The following is a 19,805-nucleotide window of genomic DNA, read 5'->3' as shown; positions in this document are numbered from 1 at the left end:
ATCTATTTTAAAAGTACGATTTTATAAATAAATATATAATAAAATTCTTACGCTTTGTATAAGTAATTAAATTACTCTGTACCATTACTCATTTTTAAACAGTGTTTTGCTGATAAATATCAGATATGAAATGAACATAACATATATAATAAAAAATATTTAACTATATGTAATGCTGTATATAGAATAAGGCCAGTCTTAACATAATACATTTCTAAATTATCTTAATAAATAACGTTACATGTTTATATATGTCAAGCTACAAAAGCAGGTTTGTAGTGAAGGATATGCGGGGGGGGTATATGCTGTATATTCAGTACTTTCTTCGTATAAGTAAAGAATAATATTTTTATTTCAAATAATCAAATCCACATCTTTGTTTTTTTTTTTTACAGGTAATTGTTCGTTTCCTTCTTCTTTTTTTAATACAGATTTTTGACTACAGGTCTACAGCACTATACATAAGACAAATACTGTATAGCATAATAGAATAACGTGTTTAAAAAGCAGACTAACAGTAATAAAATTCGCTGTAGGCCTATATTAAGAATAAAAGAGAATCGAACATCGATATGAATAGTAATTAATACAACAATATCAATAAAACTATAAAACAGTAATCAAGCGTTGTAGTATTAACTTTAATTACATGTTATGCTAATGAATTTTGTGAGATGGTAAAGAAACTATCACTAAACAAAATTTAACCAATTAAAAGTTATTTAAAATATAATTAATCAATTTTTAAATTCGTTTACACAGTTTATAATAATAATAATTAAAACATTAGTAGTGTCGTTTTCGTTAATCATAAAAGTTTTTTCATTTGTAATTTTTTCAATCATCTAAAAACGATTTGACATTTGACACGAAATTTATTGAAGATAACGAAAAAACATCAACAACTTCAATAACACACACTTCAATCACATATCACATTATTATTTTTTTAACTTTTTCAACATGAAAAAAATATTTTTCGAACAGCTACAAGACACCAAAAACAATAGTTACTTTTCAATTTAGTTTATCCTTCTCACAAACTTATCTTTTAATATCATCACTCTCTACTATAAATTAGAAAATTAATCAAGATTTTCATATTCAAATGAGAAATTTTAATTGTTTGAAAGTAGGAGAAAGAATAATTGATGTCCAAAACTTCCATATTTTAATTAAACGATTTATTATCATTAATAATTCATTCTTATGTTTTAAAATGTGAAAAATATTCATGGCAAATTCTCATAATTATTATGATTATTTTATTTGTTTTGTTATAGCGAAAGATAGTGTAATTTAAATTTTTTTTTTCTTTGTCTTTTACCCTTCTCCTCTTAGGAAATTTAAGTCGATAGAAGATTTATTTTAAAGTGTCTAAAGTTTAATGATAAGAAAGACGTAAGATCGTTCCTTTAGTCGGGGTTCTACACTAATTACACGCCATATCAGATACGTGGTCTCGAACTATCCGACTTGTTTCGTGTTCCCCATAATTAAGGAATGTATTTTTCACGGGTTAGTTAGATAAACTATGTGAAACTTCCTGGTGTCTAGCAGAAAATATATATATATATATATGATAAATTCGCTTAAGAGAGATTAACTGGTAGATACATTATTCCTATCTAGCCGAGTGTTTACCCATCATTAATATGAGTTATTGGAGGTGTTTATCAATCTTCGTTCACTTCCTGCAGTGCTGACTTCGAACGTCCCTAGATGCAGCAGGTGCAGTTGACATGATGGAAATCATCCATAATCGATTCTTTATCAAATTCATCGATTCTTTCGTTACAACCAGACTCTCGGCCTTGTTATTGCCAATCGTATAATACGCTAAATCATTTACCGTGTTATTTTATTATTATCATTGAATATAAAATATCACGGATTTTAACCTCTCCACTCCGAGAACGGAAGTTTTATAACAGAATTTTTGATACGATCGATAGGTGAGTGTTAATGTACTGATCGAAACTGACGTGTTTCGGTGTAATAATAATTTAGCAAAAATTTACTAAACCGCTACTAAGTAATTGAACAACTTTATGCTATATATATATAGCGTACGTTCATCCATCCGTTCCGGTGAAGTGAATTTATTCTTTCTGTATTGATCAATTAAATAGGAGCACGATAAAGCTAGGCAAACTCTTAATCATTTTTAAGAATGAATTGTAAATAAATGCATTTGAAATATAATCTAGTTTTAATATTTAAAAAATGTGTGGCAATTCTCAAGGTATAACTTGCGTAATTATCAGAAGGATTTAAAACTTACAAGTGAAGCTATGTTAGTTTAATGGAGGATGAGATATAATGCTTTTCTGTAAAAGAATTTCACCATATTTAGTTTATTAAGTTATTTATAAGAGGAAAAAAAATCACGGAAACAGTTTGATATCGGTTATATTCCAAAAATTTGAATATTTTTTGGCAATATGCCGTATTACGTTGTAAATTCACTAATAAATAATTTATTTATTTTTGTTTCTACGTTGAATTTTATAATAATATTCCAACTGAATAAAGCCTGATACAGCAAAGAACAGGAAAAATGATCTCATATTTCTATAAGAAAAAAAAAAAAAAAAAAAAAAAAAAAAAAAATCCTATTCCTATTTTACATTTATGTATGGCAAAATTCCAGTTTTCTTTTGAAATTCGAGAAATTATTTGGAAAACATCTTCATCTTGAACTATTAATTCGATTTATGTAAAATAATATTTGTTGAATCTTTCGTAATTAAAAAGAATTGCTGCGTTTTTAAATTCTTTCATTTTTAATCAATAATTTAACATAAATACTTTATAAACTTTGTATCGAGTTAAAATTTTATGCGTTTTTTTTTCTTTTTCTGGTTATAAATTCGATTATTTTTATTTATTTTACGTGCAGAAGATCATTTTATTTCAACTTATTTACGTTTTACGAGATGAGTAATGGTTAGAAATAATCGTTGTTATAGAAATTCATCAGAATATATACGAATAAAATTTAAATTTGTATCTATTATAACAAAAATTTAACTTATGTAAACAATATATTATGCTGATAAGAGCATTTTTATGTTAACACCAATAACAATGACATTTATAGTTAAACGTGTTATTTAAAGAAATTGTGCAAGGTGCCCTTTACAAAATTGTAACTATGAACTTTGTTATTTTTACAGTACATACTTTACATGGATTTCCACACTTTGCTGAAAATGTAGAAATCCATCTGTTCTTTTAACGAAAGTAATAATAATAATAACGAAAGTGTTTAGATTATTCACTAAAATCTCCGATTCAAGGCCAGGGTTCCACAGTTTGTCGTTCACGATATCATAAAAGAAAACAATTTTAGTATTTATCAATTTAAAACACACTACAATTTGTATCCCGTTAGATAAACGAGTCGGAAACCAAAGGGTGAGGAAGCAGATAAAAACATCTGTATTCGTTTAAATTCAATATATATACGTATTACCTTTAATTTATTTTTTAATTTCGTATTGACGCTTCTGTTTTTCTAATTGTTATTTCTTTAAGAAAAATATGAAAGCAATTCTTGTCCTCGCTCTTTTGGTGATTTCGACTTACGCCGACGACGAACTGTCAAAAAAACTGTGTGGTGAGTAAAAATTTCTATTATTTTTAACGAGTGTTTAATTAATAAAAATTTATTTTTTAAATTATCTCTGTTCTTAATTAAAATTTTTTTTTAAAAAACAAGCTTTTAAATTACATAAAATATGCGAAAATCTTAAAAATTTCGCTTTCGAAGATGGAATTAAATTTTCTTTCGTTCGAATTCCCTTTTAAAATTTTTAAAGTTTACATTAAGTTTTTACATTATAATTTATGTAAATAAGAAGTGTATAATAACAGTTTTTGTACATTAATTTGTGTGATTGATATATATAAACGTTTCAGGCTATTCTATAGAATCAAAGCAGAAAATTTGGGATTGCGTCAAATCTGAATACCCTGTGAGTTTATAGTAATTTCTAATTAATAAATTAATATAAATTATTTAAATATTTTTATTATTAAAGGCTTTAGTAACATGGGAATATTGTATGCAATACTTGGGAACTAATTCTGGAGGAGAATTTCTCAACAATCGATGCGGTCCATCTGACGTTCCTCTAGAACAGCAAGAAAGCGTAAATAAACTTTTATAACCATTCGTAATATTTGATTATTTTCAAAATAATAAATATTTTCTTGTGTTTTCAGTTTTCTAGATGTATCGAAGAGAATATAAATGATAATACTATCGTAAGTTTTAAAATTGTTTTTATTTTTATATTGAAATTAAGAAATTATGTAAAATATTTTAATATATATATATATATTTTAGGAACAAAAAAGTGAAGAAGAAGAGAAAATTTTGCTTCGTAATTGTATGCAAAACATAGATTTATATTTGTGAACAGAAATGTATTATTTTATCCTGTAAACATTTTCAGAATTTAAATAAAATTACTTAATTATTAACATTCTGGTTTAAGTATAAATACATAAATTTTATCTATATACTGTATATATTCACACTGTATAGTATCGTAGATTTACTTATGAATTCCTACATATTAAATTGCAAAATTCGTAAAACTACACTTAAATTTTCTACATAAAGTACGAATCTATTAAAATATAAATATTTTTATAAAATATTCATAGAAACAATTTACTTTCGTACTGTTATAAGAGATTTAAATATAATATAGCCTATGAGAAGGATGATACTAATATAATAAGATGCACTAGAGAATTAAATTTCTTGAAATTATTAGCGGATTTTTACACGTTAGACTCTTATTTACAAGGAAATGCGGTAATTGCCATATTGTTAAGTTGTTATACAGTATTAGACTATGTATTGATAGTTTCTACTATAATCTATTACTGAAAATACAAATATTGATAGAAATTATATTTACTCATATAAACTTTAATTTAACTTTACCTTCATCAATATTTCTGAATACATTAAAATTGAGACTGTAAACAAATGTAGTTTATAACGTTACACATTCTATTAAACTTATATAATATTTCTTTATTTTTTAATAATAAAAGAATATATATTCATTCTAATTATTTACAGTTATACTAAGTGGAAACGTATTACATTATTTAGATGTTTCGTATTAATTTCATATTTATTTACTTAGAATTCTTAATCGTGTTCTTTCTTTCTTTTTTGGGCACTTTATTCTCCATAACTGTTGTTTATAATAAAATATTTTATTAAAAAGTAATATAAAAATCATTAAAACTAATAAAACTTTACTTATTAAATAATAATAAGAATTTATATTAGTGCATAACGAAAAGACACTGAAGATTAATAACAGATCTATACAAATAAAACACGTTAAAGGTATATCGCATATTGTATAGTGGAAAAAATTAGTCTTAATGGGAGAATTTATGGTAATAAAGATCAAAATTACTCTTTCCAATTATGGAAACAATAAAGATAAATTAAATTCAAAGTATGTTATAACACGAAAAATAATACAATACATTCTATGAAATATTATGTATCATATGTATAGAAGATATAAATCTCTTACTAAAATCCTTAACTTATGAAATGAAGCCTAATCAAAACCGAAATTATCCGTAAAAAGAAGTTATATTTAGCTTACATTATCTTTCACAGTGATTGTAAAGCGAAAATATAGGTAAAAGCATTAAGTAAATTCTTTTTGGATAGCCAAAATTGCAAAAAAATAGTCTTAAAGATAACGTGGTATTAGAATAAGAAGGGCCCAAATTGAAATACCCCCCAAGTGCATTTTCAAGATTTCTACAATAACTACATCGTCTTACATAGTTTTTGATGGTCATTGTACTAATTTAATGCTTTCTGATCAAGAAACTACTAAATCCTACTACATTTAACACTCGTATTGGCAGTCATATATACGTTTCTTTTTCATAATTCTACGAAGTTACTTTCGTTAACAACTATTCGGCTAAACCGAAGGATACTTATTAGAGTTTGTATACTAACTGAATCTGAAAGACAAAAGATATTCTCTGATAAATAATCTTCCTTAGTCCTATAGAAGAACTGTCGATGCAGACCGTTATTTCAATTCAAAACTTTACCCCTGAAAGCAGTTAATAGATGACCAGCACTACTCTATTGTTAAAGGAAAAGTATGATGTACAGGGGCAAGCCACTACTAATTTGAGGTGGAGAGCATATATTTTAAATTAAATAAATTAAAAAATATGATTAAAAATTGCAGCCTGGCATTGTGACCATATCACAATAAATAATTGCTCGTTACATTCTAAATTTTATTTAGAAATAAAATAAAAACAACACTATTCATTACAATAGTTTTCACACATTTCTAATATAAATACAGTATAATGTTTTACATATTTTAAAATGCATTTCAATGGAATATTTAATACGTTTAATATAATCTTTAGAAAATATTTTACTAATTATCTTTTCAAGGAGATAAAACTAAAATTAAAATCAATTTATTATTGAAATGATTTTTAATGAATATGAAGCTAAGCTAATGAATGAAATTAAAGATTTATGCGAAAAAGATTTATTCCCGAACAAAGTGTCCCATTATGTAATTGTAAATCAATATATTGTTATTATGTTAAGAGAAAATGAGATAAACTAATACAAGTCGAAATGTAATAGAAAAATCAGGTGTATTAGAAACTAGTTATCGGTCAATCAACAAAGTATTAGTAAAATTTTATTATTAAATAATAGGAATAATTATTAGATAATAACTTATAAATTGATGTCTGAATTATTAAAAACAATGATAAAGCTCATAAAATCATTAGAAAGAGAAATTTCTTGTTTGTCCATACGACACGAAAGTTCAGTCAGTAATTTCCATTTGTTGCTTTATGTACAAATCGGACATTTTGACTTATTGGAGTTATGGTTAATGCCTCATTTACTTAAAGACACATCTAATGCAATTTGTCCAAATAACAAGGCATCATTACACATCCACAATGAAGTGACAACGTTATTGAATAGACAGTTATAACCGTTGACTTCTCCTTTCTAGTTACTACTATTTCCTCGTCTAATTCCTTCAACTTCTTGAGGGATTTTGTGGAAGATCAGGTTTACTGTCTATTAAAGTTCAAAACCTCGAATGATTTGTAAAATCGTATACGGATAGCGATTTCCTAAATTGATCACAACTTAAAGCAGAAGATTTGGCACACAATCGGTCGTCTCGATGCATGCAGGAAAACAAATGTTTTAAGTAAAATTTATCATATTTTTATCTATCATTTTCTCAATTGTTACGTTACACAATTTTACTTCATTAGCAAAGATTTATTTACTTCAATTTTAAATTGTGAGAAGGAAAAACAGCAATCGAACAGTTTTCTCGCTCTAAAAGCATCCTTATTGATTTTCTTTAATTAATATTTATAAATATAAATCAATTATAATTAATAGTCTGTTTTCATTTTTTAATCTTAATGAACATTATCAATTTTTATAATGGTACTATATCACTTTTTTAAAATATTATTTTAAATATTTTTTAATCATTCTAATTTATTATACCTTAGATAAAAATAAAATAAAGATTTAGTTGATAAGGTATGATGATAAATGAAGACTTGGTGTAAACCAAACACCTAACTAACTTCTCAATTTATCAAAAATCTCTAAAAATAAATGCCTGAATTATGTGTATAATATTACAGAATGACTTCTCAACTCAACAATTTATCTTAAGGAATAAAACGTTTTTATAAATAACCCTTTAAATTTCAAAAATATTTAAATGTAAGATGTGTTTATAAATATATTGTGTCTATTATGATTATTTTTATTTAATTAACATTTATTTTTAAAAAAAAAATTAAGAAAATTTACACCTTTATGAGCGCCAATTTATTATTAGAAATAAAATCGGAATTAAGATGAATTATTCATAAATTGAGTCGTAAAAATATATTAGAAGTGGGGAAAAAAACAAAATAATATCTAATCGAATTTGGAGAGACAAATTTTAAATTGATATCATCGAATTCGTGTTCGGAATATCAATATAGTTGTGTATATGTGCTTCTATTAAATAGTCTAGACTCTATCTTAATCGCGATGAATCTATTAGAGATTTAAAAACTTATCAATAGTTTTTGAGGTTTAATGTTACCCTTGGTGCCAAGATGGCGGCTCGTCTCTGATTCTAGCAAGGAAACACTGGGACGCACGTTCTAACCTAACCTAACCTATTCTAATAAATTACCATAATTATTAGCAACCAAATTATTAAGAATAGGTTAGGTTAGAACGTGCGTCCCACTGTTTCCTTGCTGGAATCAGAGACGAGCCGCCATCTTGGCACCAAGGGTAACATTAACCGTTTTTAGATTGATAGGTTAAACTAAAAAAAAACAATTGATTAAATTGACTAATATTTCATTCATCAATAAATATTCCATAAAATGTTTTAGTAATTTTTTTCTTTTTTTAAGTGAAAATATGGCTCTTATCTGTTTAGGATGTTGACAATGGTACTGTGAGATAACAGATATCTTTTGTTTTAAAATTTAATCATTATCTCAACATTTTTTTTTTTAATGGATGTGTTTTATAGGATATCAACAGCTTTGTTTTTCAATTTTCAATGTCACTTCTTCCAATGACAATGTGGAGTTTATGGACTGTGACTGGAAAACAGATTACTTCCAGCTATTTTGCTTTTGATTGAAAGTTGAAATCTCATTAAATATTCTATACTTTACTCCGATTTGTTAATCAAAAAGCTATAATTTTTAATTCTAGTTTATCTAAATCGACAAATAATACGACAGTTTAAGCGTTAATCATATACTAGTGTATGAATCAACTTTACATTGTTTTAAAATCGACCAATAGTTAATGATTAAAGGAAGGAATTTCCAAATATTATGAAATATTGTGAAAGAAATAAAATTAAATCGATTGGTTCGTAAATAGAAATTACGACTAAATAAAATATATATTATTACAGGATATCCTCTGATAAGATGAGTAATAATGTAAAGTCATATTTCTTAATAATGAAACTAACATAAAATATTAATAAATACTATTTAAAATGTTAAATATTGCAGGATTCGATTCATTTAACATTATGTAAAGGCATACATGTCTGTCTATCAGTCGCCGAATGAATAAAACTGTCAAACACTAGTTTCGCTGAGGGTTCTACCTCAGCAATGGGCTGGCCAGGTGAATTTTTATGAATAGTTTTTCTTAAAAACAAAATAAATGTGAACATTTTAAAACGAAAAATTTCTTAGACTTTAAGATAATTATTTAACATTTCAATTTATTTTGTGATATGTATAACAAGGAAGCAATTACAAGAAATAAAAATGAAGTAATATAATGGGGAAGTTATATTCATTTCAACTTCCTTCATTTTAATTATTTACATTTAAAAAATATCAAAGAAATCTAAGTAATGTTGTACAGCATTCAGTAGTCATTTTAATGTAATAACAATTGATAACACAATAATTATTTTTTTTACCTATTCTATAAAAACAAGGAGAAAGTATTTTACCTTTACTATTAATCCTTATTCGTCACGAAATTAACCTGATTCAATTCATTTCTAATTGAAACCATAGAGATTACAACTCAAATTCTGTAATAAACCAAATCTGATCGCAATAAAATGAAGTTTATACGAATGCCTATACGAACCCCGAAATTAAAAATAAATAAATAAAGCAATTTTACACTGTTGCAATTGTATAATTCTTCAGCTATATACCGTATAATTAGGCATTATTCATTTATGGTATGGTAAAATTATGTAGAAGGCCTCAATCTTCTGTGCCTGGAGCACTAGCGTAGCCAGGATTTCGTTATGGCGGGCCTAGTAGAGGCTGTATTTTCTGGGGAGGGGCACCAGGTTAACTGGGGAGCCGTGCTTACCCATTCCCCTTCCTGGCTACGCCCATGGCCTGAAGGTCTTAAGTTACATAGTATATGTAATATGTATGAAATGTTGTGTCCTCGTATTTCTACTTTGTCTCATATATTAGACATCTCATAAAATTTTACGTAACAGAACAGTCTGTTATGTAACAGAATTATCTAAACTAACAGAAAGAAATTATTATTATTATTTTTAATAAAAAGATGTTGCAAATTCACATGTAAAAATTTCCTCACAATTGAGTTTTTAAAGGCATTACATATCAATTATATTCTTTGTATATTTTGTAATTCTATATTTAATATCAATTAGGGCTATTTCTTAGAATTATAATTAGAACAAAATTCTTCCAAAACCTCTAAGATTCTTTTCTTTCTTCCAGTAACTTGGCCTTAATAGATCATCTGATAAACATTACTTAAATAATTCTATCTGATCTGATTTATATGTCTGTTTATCTAATCTTCTCATTCTTTCTATATAGGCCTATATATCTAATTTTTCGAGGGTGATCCGTCCCAGATATGTCGGGTCCAATCTCTCATCATCCGGCCACCTCACTTGGCTGTCGGGTGATGAGAGATTTTTCTGTCGGTCCCTGAGCTTCCTATGTGTAGTCTCGATTTTCTATTTATCTAACTCGAGTTTAACGAAAAACAAAAGAACTGACGTACGACAATAGAATTATACAGATCTGCAAATCTGAAAATCGCTGCCCAATAACGTATATTGCAAGACTTCAAGCAATTCTAAAGCAATTATCCAAAAAAACGAGCGCGTGCCTTGGTTCATCGAATCTGCCTTGAGAAGCATCATATTCCCAAAATCTTTTTGATTCATCACTAGCTTGAATTAATAACATGTAAAGTACTCTTTATATGTCTCGATAGTTACCAATAATTTTATACCAATCAAACATTAATATAACTTATAGATAATTGAAAAATGTTGCTTTTATTTAACTCTTCAATTTTATAAAAGAGATAGCTTATTAGAAAATTTATTTTTATAGATTTCGCGCCTAACAACGGCTTACCGGATGGAATTTTCCGGGCTTTTATCGAGTGTTTAACGCTTAAATAAGGGCCAGTTTCTCGTAGGAATGCATCAACCATGAAGATCGTCATATGTGTAGATTTTCTTAATAAGGAAATCGTTTAAGTAATTTAAAAGAAAACAAATCTTGGTTAATGTTACCTATGGTTCCAAAATGGCGGCTCGTCTCTGATTCCAGCAAATAGAAGAAAGGAAACAGTGCGGATGCATGTTCCAACCTAACCTAACCTATTCTAATAAATTACCATAATTATTAGCAACAAAATTATTAGAATAGGTTAGGTTAGGTTGGAACATGCATCCGCACTGTTTCCTTTCTTCTATTTGCTGGAATCAGAGACGAGCCGCCATTTTGGAACCATAGGTAACATTAACCCAAATCTTTAAATATTTACCTTAAAACCTTAAAACTGTCAAAATTTGCCAATATGATTATGGGCATGTCAAAACTCCTCAAGCAAAATACATAGCGGTATTTATAGATATTAGAATTAATGGTAACGTTTTCAAGAATGTTCTTATTTCATCATCAAATTTGTTTTAAATAAAGAATTTTAAGTTCGGATCATTGAGAAAAGTTTGATGTGTAATAAGCAATAACCATGGAATCATTCTTTACTAATAATACAAACAATGGCGTAGCAATTCACATTTTTTAAGGAAGGCTCAAAAATACCATTTGTTAGAAAATGAAAAACATATTTTTCTACATTCTGTTACTAATTAAATGTATATTTTGTAAAGTCGTGCAATCCGGAAGAAGTGTCTCTCACTCTCGGGAGTGCATGCATTCCAGGTGTTCTAGGGTAATCACACTTACTATTGTAAACCGTCTTTTCTGTGGAAAGGAATTACTATAAATAGGATTATGAGAGATTATGAAGACCCCTTGACAAATTAGCCCGGAAGGGTGTGTAAACGAGTCATTCGGACAAGTTAGATAGAAGATTGGAGCGATTCGGATGCTGGCAAGAAAAAGGTTGCGTACTGCTTACATCTTGCTCAAAGAGTTTGACTACGAATCGAATACTTTATAACATATACAAATTTATATTAAACTTGTTAGAATTGGTGTGTTACAACTATATTATTTTTTCTACTTTTCTTACTGCAAGAAACCGAGAATTCTTTACTGTTCTCCCGTTTAACTTGGTGCTCAAGTGCTGCATTATCTTATTCCATCAATTCAATCCAATCCAATCCTGCTTATCTCGGTCGAAGAGAATAACCGGTAAACGTAATTTATGAGTAAACTTTTTAAACTTTTCTATAAAGTCCGGTAAGCTACCTCCATTCCTAAGCTCTTGAATACAGATTGTAAATGATTTGTCAAATTATATATTGATTTATAAGCAAATACATTTTTGATTCGTAACTATGAGATTACCATTTCACAATTCATTCAAGGTTCGTCCTCTATAAATCGGAATGAATTCTAAAAATGTCTGTAAAAATTAAAAAAAAAAAAAAAAAAAAAAAATAGAATTGAAGATGCTCGAACAGATACTTTTTAAGTAATCAGTAAAGTTAGGATATTTACAAAGTTTTCAGTAAAGTTCAATGATTATGTTAATGTGAATATCCTAACAACTGAATAGTGTTGTAGCCTAATAGTAGCAATGGAGACCGAACTATTTTGGATATGAATATGGTCGATGGTCTGTTTTCACTTTGGGAAAATGTCCGGGTCTTAAAACGATATACTTTTAAACATATTTTTATCTTAACAAACCAGTGACCCTGGGTCATTAGTTAAGGTAAAAACGAGCTGCCATAAAATAACAACAACAAGAAAAAAATAAAAACACCGAACAATGCAAGTGACATTGATCGATCGTCATCGGCAGTTTCTGAACTTATCGAGATCCCAATGCTATTTTTCAAATGCAAATGTAAGAATTTTCATATGTCTTCCGAGGTTTAAGAGTCTACATCGTATTGCATCAATTCAAAAGCAACAGAACTCGAATCATTCGAAGTAACTAGGCAATGATAAATAGCAAGGAAAAGGTGCACTAAAATAGAATTTTTCCTGTTTTTTGGCATGCCGTAACGTGGTTAAACTATATATATTTTTTTTTAAATTGTTAATTTAATAGAAAATGGAATATCGTTTTTAAAATTTAATAATTAATTAATTTAATTATATAAATTGTGATTAGATCGAAGAAGTTTGATTCGTCATAACCTTCAAGAATTACGAAAATCTCCGCAGGTAGTACGCAACACGCGTTGCATCTATGACTTCTCGCCATTATTTCTTTATGAAATTTCTTAATAAATTCCAAGAATATTGCGTTATAAGTTTAAGCAAAATTCTAACCACAAAATTTACTTCTGGTTTTAATATATAATTAGATGATAATAATAATAATAAAAATATTTAAAAATTAAAAATATTTTTTTATTATTTCGTAATATACGTTCTTCTCAGTAGATGGCGATCGATTAACTTTATAGTAACGATTGATCTCCATAGATGGCGACATATTAGCTATTCGAAAAATCGATATTCTAATTATTTTAAATATATGCATATATATTTTATTATTAATTATACTATAAAATATTTTATTTAAATAATAATAAATTATTTAAAAATAAAAATTAAAACAAATATTTTCAATGCTTACAATTTACTTATAAATTTTTTATAAAGTTCAATGTAGAAAACTGTTATAATCTTTTTATATAAAAAATATTTATTTTAAAGAATTTTAAAAGAGAAGTAAATTTATTTATTTATATTTTTTTTAATATTTAAAAAAAAACTAAACATTTGCCATCTGGTGTCAGAACGAGAAACTACATTAGACATTTCTCACTCGTAATGAGAAAAGGTTAAAAATAGCTACCAAAATAAAAAGTACAAATAATAAAATACCCCCTAATGAATAATAACGATATTATTAAATAATAATAATAATAATAATAATTTTACGTTTATTATCATAGTAAGAACACTAAAATTAATTAAATTTCTCTCGGAAGTATATAACCAATATTATACCCTATGTACAATTTTTCTCCCCCCCCTTTATTTTCATTAGTGCAATTGGCTTTATATAATAAATTTCCATTAAAAAATGAATGGGATGAATGTAACTCAAGGGATTAATAAAAAGCATACCGGAAATGAGGGACTGACAAAGAGGTCGTGTGCCGGTCACGTGACCCGATCGGTTTTCCTTTCGTTTCCCCCCTCGATATTATGAATGTATGTGTGTATATATGTATATATATGCACGATGAGCACGGAAAAGAGTTCTCAGACCTCTCTTATAAAGTTGGCATTTCCCCTGTTGTCTCGATCTGTGTCAGTGGAACGAAAATAGTAGCACTTTCCTAATACATTAGCTGGCTCATGATGTTGGAATCTCTCATTTGATATAAAACTTACTCTTACACAAAAACCGATTAAATAATAGTTTTCTGGCTAATTAGAACGACAACAAACCTGTTTTGTTTTCCTTTCTTTTTTTATTTTATTTTATACGTACAGTTTGTTTTTTTTATGTATGTGTGTTTTTTTTACTCGTTATTATTTTATACAGGTTCTTTACGGTAAAACCATACGAAGGGATTAATTTAGTTGTCTTCTTTTTCGTTGATAATATAGAAATTCTTATTATTATTTTGTTTTTTCGTTATATATAAAGTGATTTAGTTACTTCTTTATATGTCAGAGGATTCATAGTGGTATTTCCTCTAGCGTAGCTAACGTTATTGCCTGTGTAAATCACGCAGCAAGCTATAAAAATCCATTCACTATATAGCTCCTGATTATGAAAATGTTCCGAGTTTAGTTTATTTCTGTTATTAACATTTTTTTTAAGTTGTAGTTAATTTCTATTTATACTAGACAGTAGTTAATTCCAAGTTGTTAGAAGAGAAATCATTAAATTTTTTTAAATGTTATGAAAATATCTACTGTTTTATAATAAATACGAGAAAATCATAAATGTCATTCATAAAAATTGACGATAATCTTGATAAAGAGGAGTTGATAATAACCTCCTTTCGAAATATACCTAACCAAGGCCTCTGGTATTTTTTTAAAAAAAGGTCTGTAGTCGCATCTCTAGCGTAGATCTCAGAACATGTGATGAAAGTAGACTCATAACGCAACTCCTTGTTATGAAATTCTCACTGTAAAAAGTTACATCCGAGTAGTTTTCCCCGTTGCACGTTACGTCATAAACAGTCGTTACTTTTCTCAGATTAACTCTCTTCAAATCAAATTATTTGTCATTGCTCCCAGTATAGTTTCGCTTTTTAACTCGCGGTATTACAATAATAAACATTATTAATAAGCGCCGCATAAGATTTTATTTTACGGGTATGAGAAATCAGGATGTTAGTAAGCTGTGACCCCCGTCATTAAATTATATTCGTTTTCTCTCTGTGTTCGAATATTATAAACAAACCATTAGAGTCTCCCCATCCAAACATTCCTGCGATATCGCCCAAGCTAGAAGAAGAGAGAAAGAAAAAAAACAAAAAAAAGGCAGAGGTAACTGGCATGTTACATCGTCGATACAAACCTCTGTAATCGGAGAATTGATATAAACCTTTAACTCGACATAATTTGCCCTACATACTATATATTACGTAGCTGTACACATTCCCTTGACCGAATTTATCGATGGAATTATTACAAATCTGATAAAGAAAAATTTTACTTACTCGAAAAAGAATAATTTATAGTAACAAAATATTATTTCTATTCTGAAAAAATAATACTTTATCGTATAAAATATTTGTGTAACTTAAAACAAATGAATATTATTATAATACATGCTAACTCCTACTAATGTTATAGCAGTGATTATTATTGTAATTATACTAATATAGCAATAAATCATGCTACTATCCAATATATATAGGTCTATATATTTTATAGTACTACAATAATAATAATAATAATAATAATCTTACAATATCAGCACTTATTTTATTACACAATTGTTCCTGTTAACACTATTAATATTTACACAGCTGAAGTAATAAATTTTACTATATTGATTATTATGATACAATAAAATAATTGTTACGATAATTATAGTATTAAAAATTGTAATAATCTATTGATAGAAGGATTTATAGTAAAGTTATCTTCATATTTTTATATGCCATATGCTATTATTATTATTTAGACGTTCCTATTAAATGTATCATCGTAACAATACATCATTAATAAGGGTATTTAGATGATGGATGAATTAATATACAATTAATTTTAAAAAATTCTGATAAAGTAGGCCCCCCTAACAACACATAACTTTTAAGCATTTAAGCATTAAGCATTAATTCCATCCCTCCTCAAAGAGATTCTTCACACCGCTCTTCGCCTTTTCTAAAGAAATAAACATTTGTTAAAAGTGTACTATTGACTAAATAGGAAATTATAAAAGGAATTTTAAAAAATGATGAATTGCAGAAATGCATTACAGAGTTTAGTTGGATTTAATTTCGATAATTCAGATATATGACAGAACAGTCATGTGTAAGAGGATGAGAGGATGACTTTGTTTCTCAAGGCTCTTGTGCAGGCTGCTGGCTCGCCGTCACTCCACACTGGCGCCACCTGTAAACAGTGTCGACGCCACTGACTTATGTAAACACACACATACACCAAACACTAGCTGTTGTGATACGGCTTTATACGAATTTGTTTTCGTGTTTCTATATTAAAAAAAGAAATTAATAATGGCATTTTCTGGTTATGTAAATCTTAAATATATCGTCCTTTTTTTTTTTCTTTAATACTAATCTTCACCCGTTCTAACATATTTAAGTTCGATCGGTGCTACAATAAAAACAATATACAATAAGTAATAATAGGTTATTAGAACGTAGCTTGTTGTGTTTATATTCTTTTACTTATATTATCTACACGCGAAACACTAAATCACGATTCTGTGACCTATTAAATGCTACACATACATACACATACACATGCGAAACACACGCACTTCTTACCGAGAACGATACACTTGCTGAAATTCACAGAATTCCAGGAACTACATAACTGAAATACCGATTCCGAACTCATATAAAAAGGGGGAAAAAAAAAGTAAAGAGATAAAGTAGTAACGCGTATTATTACAGTCGTAGTGTTATTTTCTCTATCGCAACTTTGCATAATAAACAGAGAAGTTGTTACTTTAACAGATTAGTGAGTCACCCGGTCAAACAGATGGTCAACACGCTTCTTAGTAAGAGTCGGGTTTAGAGTAGAGAGGAATTAAAAAAGAGTAAATAGAATGAAACACCTCAACAAATCGTCTCGATCCTCGCAATGTTCCATTTTTTTATTTTTTTCTTCAAGGCAGTATAGAAAATTGTTTCTAGGTCGTTAACAAGGCAGAAAAATCAACAGAAATTCAACAATGCAAGGACGCGATGAAAAGCATCGTTTCGTAACTATTCTGAGTAGAAAGATTTCTAATCGTTCTTTTTCTGACTTATAACTGTGTTTGGCACGAGTCTAGACAACATAATTATGTTTCAAACGAATTTTAACGGAATCCGGCGTATATTTACCACGTCGTATGGCGTATGCCATTGATACACACATACTGTATTTATATTTATATACTATAAATGTATAAAAAGGGTTATTAATGCTATATATAGTGTCAGTACATCGTTCTCTGACCCAATAAATAATTGCTGGAGGCATTCAGGTTCGTGTCCTCGTCTTTAGCTTTCCCTATACGCTACCAGATCGAAATAAATTGATTCCGTTCTCTACTCCAACTTTACATTATAATAATTGCATCTTTTTCTTCTCCTTTATTTTTTTTTAATGCTGTTACTAAATAACTTTCATTATTTTAAATGATTATTATTGATCCTTGTTTAAGTTTAAAGTCGATTGTGCATGTTTACAAAATATCTTTATTGTTGTGGAAAAAAAAACAACGTGCGGGATGTTTGTTGAAGAGATTTATTCATTGATACTGCAAAACAAAAGATGATATCGACGTCCTGTGTTAATTTTTACATTTTATCGTATTATAAAGTATATATAATCGATACTCGTTTTTCGCGTGACTTTTTTTACTTTCCCAGCTCTGTCGTATATAACAGAGGGAAAGTATGGCGATCGGTAAAAGAAAAAAAAAATTACCCCAAGATTTTAACATTTTTGGACTCGGGGGACCTTGAAACGTCGAGAAAATGCAAAAAAATTTGAGACTTTTTTCTGTATGTATAGATGTTTCTGTGTTTCTGTGTGGGTAGGGGGGTACGGTTTTGTTCACCGTCTTTAAAGCTTAATAACTCCTTTCCTTTTTGTCGAAATTTCTGAAATTTTACAGGGAGGTTTGTGTATTAGGGGATTGATGGCGGTTAAAAGTGGAAGGGGGTGGAGAGATAAAGGGAGGTCGTGTGTCGTATCTCGAATAGAGTCGCGATTTTACTGGTTATTAGCATTTACAATTTTAAATAAAACCCATCTATATCCTCAAAATGAAGCTTTTTATCATTTTATAATAAAAATATATAAAGTTTTTTTAAATTAAGTAACTCGTTGCTGTATTTTCTTTTCCTAAGAATTATGAAGAGCATTTTTATAAAGTCTTCTTCTGTATGATTACGGTTTGGGCGGCTTCATGTTCCAACCTCAATACTTTCCTATTCCTTTTAATCTTACATTATACAGTATTTTTGAGAACCATTAATATCCTGTTTGTATAAACAATTTCGAGGGCCATCTTATAAAGTTAATCATCCAGTTCCTAAATTTTAGTCAACGTATGCCTTTATGAACATGCAGTTAAGGCTATATAGCAAGCTATAAAGTGATACCTATAACTGAATCCTAACTATAATTTTATATTATATAGGTCTATTGTTATTACTATCATTAATGTAGTAAATCAAATGGGTTTCGTATATATCAGTGTTACACATACATTACAATCTTTTGAAGACCTTAAATTTTTTTATTTTTGAAATTAAATAAAAAGAAATCAGAATTCAATTTGGCTTGTAGTACGTAACTCGAGAATCGTTTATTTTACAGAGATCCGATTTTAAGGTTACAAGAGTGAAAAATTTCTTCTCTTTTTCCTCCATGGGTTTCTTTATCTGTAACCATTTTCGCGAAATTGTTCAAAGATATTCGAAATGTTAAAATATTTCGTGAACGATAAGACATGTTGCTTATGGTTTGTTAATGCTATTAATTCTTTAAAATGCTCGATATTAAAAGCTGATTTTAGTTTTTATAAAATTGATTAATATTACTGAGAATTCTTCTTTCAAACATTCTAAACTTTATAAAGTTTGAGATAAGTAAAACTTTCATTTAAACGAATTAAATAGAAGAGAGAGAGGACAAAAAAAAAACACGATAATCATTAATTATGTATCGATTCTAAACTTAGATTGCTAGTTTTAAATCTGTAAAAGAGGTTCATTAATTATTAAAACCCATTTTTAAAGTTCTTTGATAATTATTCTTTAGTAAATCTTCGGGCAACTACTTTGTTTTTCTCATGTATCTTTCATTTAGTATTTCATTATCTACATGTTATCTAATTATGCTGTTTATTATTAAGTAAATAACCTATGAAGGATCAATTCCAACTTTGATTATGTTTTTTTCTAGCTATTTTATTGTATCATTCTCTTTCTTAATTACCAAAGTGGACATTAGCTTTGATTAATTAGCGTTTTTTCACGTGGGAGGAGGGGAGCAAAGTTGATTCAATTCAGACGTTAACCCAAGGGTTACGCTCTAAGCTTCGGTTAGTTTGTCTATCTAATTTCGAGACCGGTTCC

At 28.0% G+C, this 19,805-nt stretch overlaps 1 protein-coding gene across 2 annotated transcripts; it reads left to right on the top strand.

Annotated features, from left to right (window-relative positions):
• The first annotated feature begins 3,278 nt into the window (after positions 1 to 3,278).
• On the top strand, positions 3,279 to 4,491 carry LOC136989626 (uncharacterized). Of its 2 annotated transcripts, XM_067287849.1 has the most exons (6): positions 3,279 to 3,420; positions 3,541 to 3,622; positions 3,925 to 3,980; positions 4,047 to 4,157; positions 4,231 to 4,272; positions 4,355 to 4,491. In XM_067287849.1, exons 2-6 carry the CDS (start codon positions 3,547 to 3,549, stop codon positions 4,424 to 4,426), a joined length of 357 nt encoding a protein of 118 aa, XP_067143950.1. In that variant the 5' UTR covers positions 3,279 to 3,420; positions 3,541 to 3,546; the 3' UTR covers positions 4,427 to 4,491. The 2 variants fall into 2 exon arrangements, with proteins under 2 accessions (XP_067143950.1, XP_067143949.1); XM_067287848.1 differs by lacking the exon at positions 3,279 to 3,420 and having other exon boundaries at positions 3,451 to 3,622.
• Positions 4,492 to 19,805: the final 15,314 nt, after the last annotated feature.

This window comes from Centruroides vittatus, unplaced genomic scaffold, assembly GCF_030686945.1.
Source record: "Centruroides vittatus isolate TY-2023 unplaced genomic scaffold, ASM3068694v2 scaffold_712, whole genome shotgun sequence".
NCBI classification, from domain to species: Eukaryota; Metazoa; Arthropoda; class Arachnida; order Scorpiones; family Buthidae; genus Centruroides; species Centruroides vittatus.
This window is presented reverse-complemented; position numbering and strand designations above follow the sequence as displayed.